The sequence below is a fragment of the Scyliorhinus canicula genome, chromosome 8, assembly GCF_902713615.1.
Source record: "Scyliorhinus canicula chromosome 8, sScyCan1.1, whole genome shotgun sequence".
Taxonomy (NCBI): Eukaryota; Metazoa; Chordata; class Chondrichthyes; order Carcharhiniformes; family Scyliorhinidae; genus Scyliorhinus; species Scyliorhinus canicula.
The window spans coordinates 22,249,106-22,264,548 of NC_052153.1; the positions used below are offsets into that span (position 1 = coordinate 22,249,106).

Sequence of the window (15,443 nt, forward strand, 5' to 3'; positions counted from 1 at the left end):
TGCTGGACTAGTAATCCAGAGACAGGCAATGCTCTGGGGACGAGGGTTCAAACTCAATTTGACCGCAATAAAAAAATTGGAAGGAAAAATGTTTAGGGCAGCACAGTAGCACAAGTGGATAGTACTGGGGCTTCACAGCCCCAGGGTCCCAGGTTCGATGCCCCGCTGGGTCACTGTGCGGAGTCTGCATGTTGATCCCGTGTCTGCGTGGGTTTCCTCCAGGTGCTCTACTTTCCTCCCACTAGTCCTGAAAGACATGCTGTTAGGTAATTTGGACATTCTAAATTCTCTCTGTGTACCCGAACCAGCGCCAGAATGTGGGGACTCGTGGCTTTTCACAGTAACTTCATTGCAATGTAAGCCTACTTGTGACAATAAAGATTATTATTGTTATTATTAGAGGCTAGAACAGCAGGTCCAACGCTGGGAATTCTGTTGGAAGTGAGGGCTTTTGGGTCGGTGCAGACTCAATGGGCCGAATGGCCTCCTTCTGCACTGTATGTTCTATGTAAATGTCAATGCTTCTCTATGTAAAAGTCTAATCGTAACCATGACACCATTGTCAATTGCTTCAAATCCCATCTGGTTCATAAAGTCCTTTAGAGAAGAAAATCTGCCGTGCTTCCCTGCTCTGGCCTACATGTGACTCCAGACTCTCAGCTGACCATTAAATATCGTCTGAAATAGCCCAGCAAGCCAAGTTCTGATAAACCCCTAAAAGTCTCAAAGGAATTAATCTGGATTGACCACCCGGCTTCAGAAATGACAACGGCAGGGCAGCACCGGGGCACAATGGTTAGCACTGCTGCCTCACAGCGCTGAGGTCCCAGGTTTGATCCCGGCTCTGGGTCACTGTCCGTGTGGAGTTTGCACATTCTCCCCATGTTTGCGTGGGTTTCGCCCTCACAACCCAAAGATATGTAGGCTAGGTGGATTTGCCGTGCTAAATTGCCCCTTAATTGGAAAAAATGAATTGGGTACTCTAAATTTATTTTAAAAAATTACAATGGCAAGCCTGTCGACCCTGCAAAGGCCTTCTTGCAAACATCTGGGGGCTGGTACCAAAATTGTGAGAGCTGGTCAAGCAACAATCTGACAGTCCTCCACATGGAATCATACTTCGCAGACACCACCACACCTGCGTATGTCCGGTCCCACCAGCAGGCGGCACAGTGGCATCCATTCAGGAGGGAGTTGTCCTGGGAGTCCTCAACATAACTGTGGATCACATGAAACCCCAAGGCATCAGGTCAAACATGGGCAAGGAAACCTCCTGCTGCTTACCATGTACCCGCCCATGGCTGATGAACACCACTTTGATGAAGCACTGAGGATGGCCCAATGTCCTTGATCAAGGGTAGCTCGGTAGCTGTACGACTGACTGAGCTAGTTGAGTTCTAAAGAACAGAACTGCTGGACTAAGTCTGTGGTGAGGGAAGCAAGAGGGGAAAACATGCTTGGCCCCATCCTCACCAACCTACTTGCTCATATGTATCTCTTCATGACAGTATCGGCAGGAATGACCACCGTAGTTCTTACCACCGTAGTTCTTATGGAGATGAAATAATGCCTTCATATTGATGACGCCCTCCATCGTGTTGTGTGGCATGACCACCGTGTTAAATGGCATAGATTTTGAACAGACCTAGCAACTCTACAGGGCAACCATGAGACGCCATGGGCGTTGAGACAAGGATAAAAAAAACGAAAAAAAAAGCTTTTATACCTATCAAAGCTGTAAGGTGTTCCGAAACCATCAAGAGATTTCCTCATGCTATTAAACACTGATTAAACATACATCTCACTCACGTTCTTTACTAATAAAATATTTACATATTCATTGAACTGTGCAGTTTTCATAGTGTCAAGTTTTGCCTGTAAAATCTGAGGTTTTATATTTGCAGAACACATTTATAACAGTTATCAGTAAGTCCCATGAAGTAAAATCTGGACTTGATATTACACAGTTGACTGAAAGTCTCAAATAGTTTCCTGTGTGGCACAAGTTGACTGCACCAGATATTTAGGTTTATTTGCATAATGTTCTGGTGTTTCTGGCAAGTTGTTTCTCATACTTGAGCAACAGGACTGGAATGTTAGATACTAGTAGCCGATGAAGTGTCTGTGTGCTTGCTTTCTTACATAGAACATAGAACATAGAACATTACAGCGCAGTACGGGCCCTTCGGCCCTCGATGTTGCGCCGACCTGTGAAACCATCTGAAGCCTATCTGACCTACACTATTCCATTTTCATCCATATGTCTATCCAGTGACCACTTAAATGCCCTTAAAGTTGGCGAGTCTACTACTGTTGCAGGCAGGGCGTTCCACACCCCTACTACTCTCTGAGTAAAGAAACTGCCTCTGACATCTGTCCTATATCTACCACCCCTCAATTTAAAGCTATGTCCCCTCGTGTTGGTCATCACCATCCGAGGAAAAAGACTCTCACTGTCCACTGTCCACCCTATCTAACCCTCTGACTATCTTATATTACATGTCTTAAATGGGGGTAAGACAGACACTACGAAAACAAGTCATGTTTTTCAGGTGTAAACACGGCAGCCTGCCCTTTCACTGCATCACACCACACTCCAGGGAGATATACTATCCTTGGACTGGTTATTGACGGAGATTAGTCAGAATGATACCAGGGTTTAAAGGGTTAAATTATGAAGGACAATTCACATAAATTTGGCTTGTATTTTTCTGAGTCTAAATGCTTACAATGATAACATAGTTAACAGAGAAACTGTTTCCTATCGTGGGGGGTCCTGAACAATGACTGAAAATTAAAGCTCAGCCATTCGGGAATGAAATCTAGAAGCAGCTTTTCACACGGGCGAGTGGACATTTTCAGACCTCCTCTTCTTTCCACCATCCCCATAAAAGTCTGTCGTCACTGGGTCAATTTAAATTTTCAACACAGTTTGATTATTTTTTTGTTAGTGAAGAGTAACATGGAAGGTGGATAAATTTGGGTAAATTGAGCAGAGGTACAGACTAGCAATCATGTGCACCATGCTCCAGTGGCTTACTCCTGTTCCTCTCCTTCCATTGTTAAATACTTCAGCGGCACTAATGAGCTGAGGCAACATTTAATTGAAAACTGAGGACTAATGAGCTCTGTCTACGCTTGTTGCCTACCCTGAGGCATATTAGGTTTGTTGATTCCTTACTGTCCCAGAAATGTTGAAGGGTCCCTTTCAGTAAAATCAAAGTTCTTCTGTCTGCCAAACACAGAATCTATAACACTTTTTTCCTTTGCTTCAAGAGTGTGTCTCTGTTGCAGTCCACTTGTCTGGGCTACCGCACAGCCCACTCCCTTGGCTGTTGCTTGCTTCCCTCACTGACGTTGCTCCTTATTTGGCAACATTGCTGGTGTTTGCTGCTGATATATTTGGGGAAATTATCACAAAGCCTCCACAAAACAAATCTGACCCTTCAAGCATTACCTGCCCCACACGTGACCGAACCTGGAAATGGCGAATTAAAATCTGAGAACCCATCGCACTGAAGTGGAAGCAAATCAAAGAACAAAGAAAATTACAGCACAGGAACAGGCCCTTCGGCCCTCCCAGCCTGCGCCGATCCAGATCCTTTATCTAAACCTGTCTCCTATTTTCCAAGGTCTACTTCCCTCTGTTCCCGCCCGTTCATATACCTGTCTAGATGCCTCTTAAATGATGCTATCGTGCCCGCCTCCACCACCTCCACTGGTAAAGCGTTTTAGGCACCCACCACCCTCTGCGTAAAAAAACTTTCCATGCACATCTCCCTTAAACTTTCTCCCCCTCACCTTGAAATCGTGACCCCTTGTAACTGACACCCCCACTCTTGGGAAAAACTTTTTGCATTCCACCCTGTCCATACCTCTCATAATTTTGTAGACCTCAATCAGGTCCCCCCTCAACCTCCGTCTTTCCAACGAAAACAATCCTAATCTACTCAACCTTTCTTCATAGCTAGCACACTCCATACCAGGCAACATCCTGGTGAACCTCCTCTGCACCCTCTCCAAAGCATCCACATCCTTCTGGTAATGTGGCGACCAGAACTGCACGCAGTATTCCAAATGTGGCTGAACCAAAGTCCTATACAACTGTAACATGACCTGCCGACTCTTGTACTCAATACCCCGTCCGATGAAGGCAAGCATGCTGTATGCCTTCTTGACCACTCTATCAACCTGCGTTGCCACCTTCAGGGTACAATGGACCTGAACTCCCAGATCTCCCTGTACATCAATTTTCCTCAAGACCCTTCCATTGACCATATAGTCCGCTCTTGAATTTGATCTTCCAAAATGCATCACCTCGCATTTGCCTGGATTGAACTCCATCTGCCATTTCTCTGCCCAACTCTCCAATCTATCTATATTTTGTTGTATTCTCTGACAGTCCTCGCTATCTGCAACTCCACCAATCTTAGTAACATCTGCAAACTTGCTAATCAGACCACCTATACCTACCTCCAGGTCATTTATGTAGATCACAAACAGCAGTGGTCCGAGCACGGATCCCTGTGGAACACCACTAGTCACCCGTCTCCATTTTGAGACACTCCCTTCCACCACTACTCTCTGTCTCCTGTTGCCCAGCCAGTTCTTTATCCATCTAGCTAGTACACCCTGAACCCCATACGACTTCACTTTTTCCATCAACCTGCCATGGGAAACCTTATCAAACGCCTTACTAAAGTCCATGTATATGACACCTACAGCCCTTCCCTCATCTATTAACTTTGTCACTTCCTCAAAGAATTCTATTAGGTTTGTAAGACATGACATTCCCTGCACAAAACCATGCTGCCTATCACTGATAAGTCTATTTTCTTCCAGATGTGAATAGATCCTATCCCTCAGTATCTTCTCCAACAGTTTGCCTACCACTGACGTCAAGCTCACAGGTCTATAATTCCCTGGATTATCCCTGCTACCCTTCTTAAACAAAGGGACAACATTAGCAATTCTCCAGTCCTCCGGGACCTCACCCGTGCTCAAGGGTGCTGCAAATATGTCTGTTAAGGCCCAAAGATGTCTGTTAAGGCACAAAGCTGGATAGAACTGGAAATGTGTCATATTTACACTGTTGTAGGGGAGGATGTGCATGGAACAGTGGGGCTGGATAGGGGGCCAGCGATAGGTGGAGATTGACAAAGATGTTGTGGACAGAAAAATCTCCATCTATCGCTGGCTCCCTCCCTCTAGCTTTGACAAAGAGTCACCCAGATTTGAAAAGTTAGCTCCCTTCTCTCTTCACAGATGCTGTTAGACCTGCTGAAATTGTCCAGTATTTTCTGTTTTTGTTTCAGATTCAAGCATCAGCAGTAATTTGCTTTTATGTTTGTATAATTTAAAAAGCTTGAACAAACTAACTGCACCAGTACATGGCAATATGTTCATTTGAAGGCAAATTGAGTATCTCTAATTATGTACCACTGCAAATGCAGAAGTAATACCAAGAACTAGTAAGCACAAACTGGACGAATGTTATAAATAGACGAACAAGACAATATGCAACATATTTTGATGAATAAATGAGCTATATGAAAGTACAAAAAAGAAGCGATTGCAGGCCATTCAGGGGAAAAAAACTTCATTGACTGGACTGCACAGAGGTTGACACTAAAAGTGCAACAGTGCACAGATCAATTGAGAGCACATCAATTGTGAACAGCCAACAAGAAAATTAAGACATCTTGGAAAAGCTGACTCCAGATGAGAATCACAAAGAGCTCAAAGATATGTCAGATCACTCAAAGGCAACTGATATTTAAAAAAACTCAAAGATACATCAGATAAGCCAAAAGGAACTGATCTGGAGAACACAAAGAGTAACTGCAGAACAACAGAATTTACTCAAAGTGGTACGGCTTTGAAACGGAAGGACAACTAACCAATGCATTGCAATTCAATGGAAACAATGTGTTAGGACTTGCAATCACGCTTGACAAACCATACAGTATGGAAAGCAATCCAGATGGCAACTGAGCAAGTGATTGCAGGACAGTGTGTAAAAAAAACATATACCATTTGAGATAACACAGACAAATGTGTGTGTAGACCATACCAAGTTCACGCATGGTGGCACAAATGCCAGGAAGAAAAGGACATTGTATCGTCAGAAAATAAGTCATTCCAACAGTCTAGAAGAGTTGGCCGTTGCTAAAAAAACTGATAGCAAACAGGTTTTTAGGGCCATTCTCCACTTTAGAACAGCATGGTAGCATAGTGGTTAGCATTGTGGCTCCACAGTGCCATGGTCCAGGGACCCTGCTGGGTCACTGACTGTGCGGAGTCTGCACGTTCTCCCTGTGTCTGCGTGGGTTTCCTCCGGGTTCTCCGGTTTCCTCCCACAGTCCAAAGACGCGCAGGTTAGTTGGATTGGCTATGCCAAATTGCTCTTAGTGTCCAAAAAGGTTAGGCGGGGTTATGGGGATAGGGTGGAAGTGAGAGCTTAAGTGGGTTGGTGCAGACTCGATGAGCCGAAAGGCCTCCTTCTGCACTGTATGTTCTATGTTCTATATTCCATGTTCTATGAGACAGAAAATCGACACCGCAAGCACAGAAAAAAGACCACATCAGGCAACAAAAGTGAATCAGCCAGTTGAGCACCTGATCGATTGAACTGATGACTTGTCAGTTATGTACAACACTACCACAGTGAAGACTTGAGTACAGACTCAATGTCTGCGTGGGGTGAGACCCACGCAGACATGGGGAAATCCATTATGGGGAATGATCTGTTTCTATTTTCTGTTAAATAGTAAATAGTAAAAAAAATGTCTTTTTATTTTAGGAAGAACACATGATTTTGTCATCATGGCTACAGAAGAATCAGGGTCTTCATCAAAATCTACATGTAAAATCATGACTTTCCAGCCCACAATGGAAGAGTTCAAGAATTTTTCGAAGTACATTGCATACATGGAGTCTCAGGGTGCACATAGGGCTGGCCTTGCAAAGGTAAGAAATAAATTACCGTTTGTATACCTTGAACAGAAGTTTGGTATTGGAATCAGGTTGAATAGTCTCTCACTCGTGTAATTATAGAATTGTTACGGAACAGGAGATGACCATTGGCCCATCATGTCTGTGCTGGCTCTTGATGAAAGCATCTCACCTAGCTCCAGTCCATTTTTTTTCTCCGTAGTTGGCATTATTTTTCTCTTCAGATGATTATCCAGTTCCCATTGAAATCCACGATTGAACATGCCTCTACCGCACACATGGGCAGTGAACTCCAAATCCTAACTGCACATGGCATAAAAGATTTTTTCCCCCTCATGTCACCATTGATTCTACGGGCGGCAGGGCAGCACAGTGGTTAGCACTGTTGCTTCACAGCACCAGGGACTTGGGTTCGATTCCCGCTTGGTTCACTGGCTGCACAGAGTCTGCACATTCTCCCCGTGTCTGCGTTGGTTTCCTCCAGGTGCCCGGTTCCCTCCCAGAAGTCCCAAAAGACGTGCTTGTTCGATGGATTGGCCATTCTGAATTCTCCCTCCGTGTACCCGAACAGGCGCTGGAATGTGTCGATTAGGGGCTTTTCACAATAACTTCATTGCAGTGTTAATGTAAGCCTACTTGTGACAATAAAGATTATTATTATTGCGTTGCCAATGGTGTTAGGTCTGTGTCCTCTGACTCTCTATTCTTCCGCCTATGGGAACAGTTTCTCACAAAATCTTGAAAACCTCAACTAAATCTCCGATCAAACTTCTCGAAGGATAACAGCCCCAGTTTCTTCCAACTATCCATGCAATTGAAGTTGCTCATCCCTGGAGCTAACCATGTAAATTTTTACACATTTCTAAAGTGTGTGCAGAATTGGACAAAGTACGCCACTTGAGAGTGAACTTGTGATTAACAAAGTGTTCATCATACTATTCTTTGTGTACATACACACCAGGTCTCTCTATTCCGGCACCCTCAGACACCTTAGAATTGTAGCCTTTGTATTGCCGCTCCTTCTTGTTCTTACATAATGGATCGCTTCACACTTCTCTGCATTGAATTTCATCTGCCATGTGTCCGATCATTCTGCCAGCCTGTCTATATACTCTTTAAGTCAAACTATCTTTCTCACAGTTTACAATGGTTCCAAGTTTTGAAATCTGCAAATTTTGAAATGGTACCATTTACACCCAAGTCTAGATCATTTATATATGTCAAAAAAAGTAGTGGTACTGACCCTGTAGGGAACCCCAATTTATATAGAAATCAGAGGACACAACTTTGAGCTGAGGAAAAACATTTTTACTTGGTGAGTGGTTAGGATCTGGAATGCTATGCCTGAGAGTGGTGGAGCTGGATTCAATTGTGGCTTTCCAAAGGTATTTGAATAAGCTCGGAAGAGAAAAGTATTTGTAGGGCCACAGGGAAAAGGCAGGGGAATGGGACTAAATTAGTTACTCTTGCAGTGAACAGACACTGACATGATGGTCGACTGACCTCCTGTGCTGTAGCCATTCTATAATTCTACATCCTTATTCAGCCTGAAAATCAACTGCTCACCAATATACTCTTTCCTGCCACTCAGCTAAGTCTGTACCCATGCTGCAAATGTCTCTTTTATTCCATGAGCTTCAACTTGTTGGCAAGTCTAATATGTGACACTTTATCAAATGCCTTTTGAAGTTCATTTACACCACATCAATCATATTATGCTCATCAACTCTCTCTGTTACCTCATCAAAATCTCAATCAAATTAGTTATACACAATTTGCTTTAACAAATCTATGCTCACTTTCCTTAATTAATTCACACCTTTCCAAATGATTGTTTACTTTGTTCCTGGTTAACATCTCTCAAAGCTTTCCGACTGCCAAGGTTTAACTGATCTGTAGTTGTTGGATTTATCCTTGCACTTATTTTTGATCAAGGCTCTATTCTTTGCAATTCACCAGACTTCTGGCATCACCCCATATGTGAGGGGAATTGAAAGAATATGGTCACTGCATCCCCAGTTTCCACTCTAGTGTCGCTTGACTTTGAGTCCTGGTGACTTAAACTTTACATAGAACATGCCTTTTTAATAACTCCCATCAATATTTAGTTGACCCATTATCTCAACTACCACCTCTTTACAAAGACTTAGGTGACATCTTAGTAAACACCGGGTATGCACAGTGCTTGTGTCGTACATCAGCTATGCCTGTGCATGGATCCCTATTTTGTTCCCGAATTAGCCCCATTCTTTCTCTTCCTACTTTTTTTTATTATTTGTGTTCCTGGAGAATATTTTTGGATTCCTTTCTATGGAATTCCTTTAAGGATTCCTTTTTAAGGATTCCTTTCCCGTTCCGGCCTCCCTGAACATGCGCCGGAATGTGGCGACTAGGGGCTTTTCACAGTAACTTAATTGAAGCCTACTTGTGACAATAAGTGATTATTCTATTAAGTTAGCTGGCAGTCTCTTCTCACATTCTCTCTTTGGTTCTTTTAATTCCTTTTTCATTTTTGCTCTGAACTTTCTACAGTCAGCATGGTTGTCGCTGAAATTGTCAATCTGAGATCTGCCATGTGCAGCCCTTTTTTTCCTGATTCATCTTGCTCCTTCTTCATCCAGGAAGCTCTGACTTTGGTTTTCCAATCTTTTTCCCCACGTGGGTTTGTACCCCAACTGTACCTGAACCATGTCCTCTTTTACAGTATTCTACTGGTGTCTTAAATGCAGCCAGTTAGCTCAAACAGAGGAGGGATTGAAGTTAGGATAATCCTGGTCTTTATGATTCACTAAATGCTTTTATGGTTTATCTATCCACTTTCAATGTCTTGAATTTTCCCCAAAAACCATCAAAACTGTTACGAAGAAACAGATTTATATTATTTTATTCAATTATGAAATGCTTTGCTGTATTGATTTAAAACTAAGATTTTTCTTGGTGAGTATTTGCTTCTGACCTACTTTCTGATCCATAGATTTTCTCTTGTCGTGGCTACAAAATCCAGTGTGCTGCCATAATTCTGTCATTGTCATTGCTCTCTGCCTTACAGGAGGCATGCAAAAATAGCTTCATGTTTGATCTTGTTCCCTTTTGGGAGATTACTGGCTTTGGCTTGGGCTAGTTGAGTAAGGCATTTTGAAACAAATCTTGGGAAGAAAAATAGGTTAATGTTCGAGGATAAAATTGCTTAAATTGTCAAAACACTAATTTTAATTGATTCTAAATAGATCTAATTTGAATTATAGATCATAAATGTTGCGCATATGAAATGCAGTCAGTACACATGGGTCAATCAGAAAGTAGTCAAAATGTTAATCCAGTCTTACTCTATAAAATGTAATTCCTTCCCAAGAATATGTGCAGCCTCTGAATTTGCAATGTGCCACTAATTTCACAGCTAATATCCCAGTATGAGGGAATGTATGGATACACCAGGAATTTGGTACTGAGTCACCATGAGTTGAAATGTGAACAGTTAATTGTATCCTGTTAATTTTATAGTTTAAAAAAAATCATTCATGAGTACTTCTTGCCCATCCCTAATTGCCCCTGAACTGAGATTTTCTTCTCTAAAAGTCATTAGTGAACCAGATGGATTTTTACGACAATCGACAATGGGTACATGGTCATCATTGGACTTTTAATTCCAGATTTTCATTGAAGTTAGATTTCACCATTTGCTGTGGTGGGATTTGAACCATGGTCCCTAGAGCTTACCGGATTACTAGTCCATTGCCAACACCACATCACTACTTCCCCTTTTCTTTCCCGCCCACCAATTGGAAAATAAAAGCATGTTTAGAAACTAAGATAGAAGAGTTAGTTTGAACATCGTGGTTATACAGCACTTTCATGTGATGAAATATCCCAAGGTGCTTCACAGGAGCATTATACATGACACTGAGTCACATAAGGAGCTATTAGATTAAATGGCTAAAAGCTTGGTCAAAGAGGTGCTTTAAGAAGTGACTCAAAGGAGGAAAGTGAGGTTAGGAGGCCGAGAATTAATTCCAGAATTTGGGGCTGAGGCAACTGAATGAATGGCAATCGGTCATGGAGTACGGTACATGGGCAGTATGGTAGCATAGTGGGTAGCACAGTTGCTTCACCTATCCAGGGCCCTAGGTTCGATTCCCGGCACTGTCTGTGCGGAGTCTGTGCGTTTTCCCCATGTCTCCGTGGGTTTCCTCCAGGTGCTCCAGTTTCCTCCCACAGTCCAAAGACGTGTAGGTTAGGTAGATTGGCCATGCTAAATTGCCCTTAAGTGTCCAAAAAATAATATTAAGTGGGGGTTACTGGGTTACGAGGATAGGGCAGATATGTGGGCTTCAGTAGGGTGCTCTTTGTAAGGGCCGGTGCAGACTTGATGGGCCGAATAGCCTCTTTCTGCACTGTAAATCCTATGATTCTATGAGCACTGTGATTCAGGTTTTAAGATTTCTAGAACATTGGGATCCAAAGAATCCTTACAGTGAAGAAGTAGGCCATTCAGCCCATCAAGTCTGCACAGTCCCTTTGAAAGAGCTTCCTACCCAGACCCACTCCCTTGCCCTATCTCTCTAACCCCACCTAATCTGTACATCCTTGGACACTAAAGGGCAATTTTGGCATGGCCAATCCACCTTGCCTGCATATCTTTTGTCTGTGGGAGGAAACTGAATCAGCTCTGGTTATTGACCTCTACTGGAGACATACTAAGATGCTTATAGAAAGGTTAAATAAGGCAGTGAGAATAACTAAAACTAGTACGATGGGTTGAGGGGAAGTAGGGTGGAAGGGGACAGCGGAAGTGATCTGGAGGCTAAGAATAATTAGGAAAGGGGAAGTAAAGATATGAAAGTATAACCTGAAAAATACTGTGTGAATGCAAGGTGTAAAAGGAACAAAATGGCTAAGCTGTAACTCCAGGACATCCGCGGGGATGAAAGGGGAGTAGAGGAGCACATTGTAGATGCCTCAGCTGTAATCTTCCAGCATTCCCTAGGTTCAGAAGTAGTCCCTCTGGATTGAAAAATTGCACATGTCACTTCACTTTTTAAGAAGGGTGAAAGGGGAAACTAAGGAATTACAGACCAGTTAGCCCAACATCTGTGGAGGGAAAATTTCTGGAGTCGATAATCAGGAATGGGGTAACTTAACCCCTTAAGGAGCAAATAAAAGTTGTAGGAGTGTCTGAAATCAGACTGAAACCTAATGATGGCTGTGTTGTGCATTTTGGGAAGGACTAGGTAGATAATGTAGGAGACGAAGGGACATTATTGGTTAGATTGGGCATGATTATAATTGAGTGAGTACTGGGAGTGGCACTCAATCTCTTTGGAAGGAATTAGAGCAGTGTTTTTCAAACTTCTTTCCCTGGGACCCAATTTTGCCACTGGCTGACCTTCTGGGCCACTTGATGCCCGGAAAAGGAGTAGACCATTCAGCCCCTTGCGTCTGTCCCACCATTCAATGAGATCATGGCTGATCTGTGACCTAATTCCATATACCTACCTTCCTTTAGCCCATATCCCTTAATATCTTTGTTTAACAAAAACCTATCTAGCTCAGATTTAAAATTCACAACTGATCTACCTTCAACTGCTGTTTGTGGGAGAGAGTTCCAACCTTGACCTGTGTTTGAGTGAAGAAGGTCTTCCTGACTTCTCTCCTGAACGGTCTAGCTCTAATCTTTATAATATGCCTCCCAGTTTTAGAATCTCCAATCATGGAAATAGTTTATCTTTATCTACACTGTCTTTTGCTGTTAATATCTTGATAACTTTGATCAGATCACCCTGTAGCCTTTTAAATTAGAGTGAAAGCAGGTCTAATTTGAATAATTTCTCCTCATAACACAACCTCTGTAATCCAGGTATCATTTTGGTTTACCTACGTTGCACTCCCTGCAAAGCCAAAATATCTTTTCTCTGATGTGGTGCCCAGAACTGCTCCGCTTGCAGTCTAACCGCTATGCCTTTATCTTCTAATCCTCCAGATATAAAGGCTAGCATTCCATTAACCTTTTTGATTATTTTCTGCACTTCTTCCTGGAATTTTAAAGACCTATGCATCTGAATCCCCAAGTCTTTTTGGACATCCACTGCACCTAATTTTTTTCCATACAGAAAGTGCTCTTTTTGGTCTAAAATGGACAACCTCACAGTTACTTTAAATTCCATCTGCCTCAATTTTGTCCAGTCACTTAGTCTCTCAATATCGTCTTGCAATTTTATGCTATCATCTAGGCTGTCTACAATGACACTTAACTTTGTATCATCCACAAATTTGGATATGTGACTTTGTATGCCATTATCCAAATCATTAATGAATAGAGGGAATAATTGAGGCCTTAACACAGATCTCTGTGGCACACCACTAGTCACCACCTGCCATTATCCCTACATTGTTGCCTGCCGCTCAACCAGTTTCGTAATCACGTCAATTTGCCCTCAACGCCATGGGCTTCCGCCTTAGTTAACAATCTCTTGTGTAGGACTTTATCAAATGCCTCCTGGAAGTCCATATAAATGACATCCATAGACATTCCCCTATCCACTACCTTAGTCACCTCTTCTTAAAATTCAACACGTGTAGTCAGGCATGACTTTCCCTTCGTGAATCCATGCTGGCTCTCTCTGACTGACTGAACTTTTTCAAGGTGTTAAGTTACTCATTCCTGATTATAGACTCCAGCAATTTACCCATCTCTGAAGTTGGACTAACTGGTCTGTAATTCCTTGGTTTCCCCCTTTCACCCTTCTTAAAGGAGTGACATGTGCAAATTTTCAATGCAGAGGGACTACTCCTGAACCGAGGGAACTCTGGAAGATTATATTTGGGGCATCTACAATGTGTTCCTCTACTTCCTTTCACCCCCGCAGATAGAAACTGTCAGGTCCTGGGGACTTCTTTAGTTGTATTAATTTCCTAGTTACCGATGCTGTACTTAGTTAATTGTATTAATGTCCCTTCCCTTTATCGACTATTAATGTTTTCAGGACTTCGGTAAGTTATCCTTCTTTTCAACTGTAAATTCTGAGGCAAAGTAATTGTTCAACATGTCTGCCATTTCCCCATTATCACTGACAGTATCTCCATTTTCAGCTTTTAGTGGCCCTACATTGTTCTTCACCACCTGCTTTCTCTTTATAAAACTATAATGTTTCTTCTTATTGCTTTTGATGCCTCTTGCAAGTTTTCTTTCATATTCACTTTTAGTAGCTTTTATAAGCTGCTTTGTGACACTTTGCTGACCCTTGTACCTATCCAATTCATCTGGATCTGTGCTATGTCATGCGTTTTTGTGAACCCATTCTTTTAGTTTTATGCTGTCACTGACCTTTCTTGTTGTCCGCGGCTGTTTTTTTGTGAAGCCAGCACAGACACAATGGGCTGAAGGGCCTCTTTCTGTGATGCAAAGCTCTGATTCTGTGAAAGTATAGGGAGATTCAAAGAGCCACACGGTTGATGCCAATGTTTGAATTATGGAAAGAAACAACATTTGCATTTTGCTAGCACCTTCACAACTGCTTGATTGCAAATAAGTGATACCAATTTATGCACAGCAAGCTCCCACAAACAGCAATGTGATAAAGACCAGATAATTTTTTAAATGATGTTTATTGAGGGATTAATATTAGTCAGGACATCTGGAATAACTCCTTGCTCTTATTTAATGTAATCCCATGAGAAACAGAGCCTCCATTTAACATGGTATCTGGAAAACAGCATTTCTCACTACACTGGGGTGTTAGCCTTGATGTGGAGGTGAGCCTACAACTGTCTAATGTAGAGACAAGAGCATTACCCACTGCCACGACTAACACAGCAAAAGCTATAGAAATTTAGGCTTAATAGCTCTTCAATGTAATCTTGCAGGGAAAGATGAATTATGCTAATAAGTGTTTGGGAATAATGAATCTAGCCCATTATTAATTAAACTGTGAGACGAGGACAAAGGGATACAGGTTTAAACTCGAAGGCTGCTTTTAGGACTGATAAAGAATAATAAAATACCAACAATAACAATAATAATAGCAATTATAAACATTCACCCCTCCTCAATGAACAACACAACATATTAACAACAACTTAAATTAACACCCCCCCTCCCTGGGCTGCTGCTGCTGCTATTGATAAAGATACCTATCTTTGAGCCAGGAAGTCCAGAAAAGGCTGCCACCGTTTATAGAACCCTTGTATTGATCCTCTCGGCAAATTTGACCCTCTCCAATTTTATAAATCCCGCCATGTCACTGATCCAGGTCTCCACACTTGGGGGCCTCGCATCTTTCCACTGCAGCAAGATCCTCCGCCGGGCTACTAGGGACGCAAAGGCCAGGACACCGGCCTCTTTCGCCTCCTGCACTCCCAGCTCCACCGCAACTCCAAAAATCGCGAGTCTCCACCCTGGTTTGACCCTGGATCCAACCACCCTCGACACCGTCCCCACCACCCCCTTCCAGAATTATTCCAGTGCCGGGCATGCCCAGAACATATGGGCATGA

General features: G+C 42.6%; 1 protein-coding gene across 6 annotated transcripts in view; it reads left to right on the forward strand.

Moving 5' to 3' along the window:
• The window catches only part of LOC119970159 (lysine-specific demethylase 4C-like), a 478,393-nt gene that overhangs the window by 23,009 nt on the left and 439,941 nt on the right, over positions 1-15,443 (forward strand). For all 6 annotated transcript variants that reach the window (XM_038804261.1, XM_038804264.1, XM_038804265.1 and 3 more), the window contains exon 2: positions 6,803-6,969. In XM_038804261.1, the coding sequence (XP_038660189.1) occupies positions 6,803-6,969 (167 nt within the window). The remainder of the gene's footprint in view (positions 1-6,802; positions 6,970-15,443) is intronic.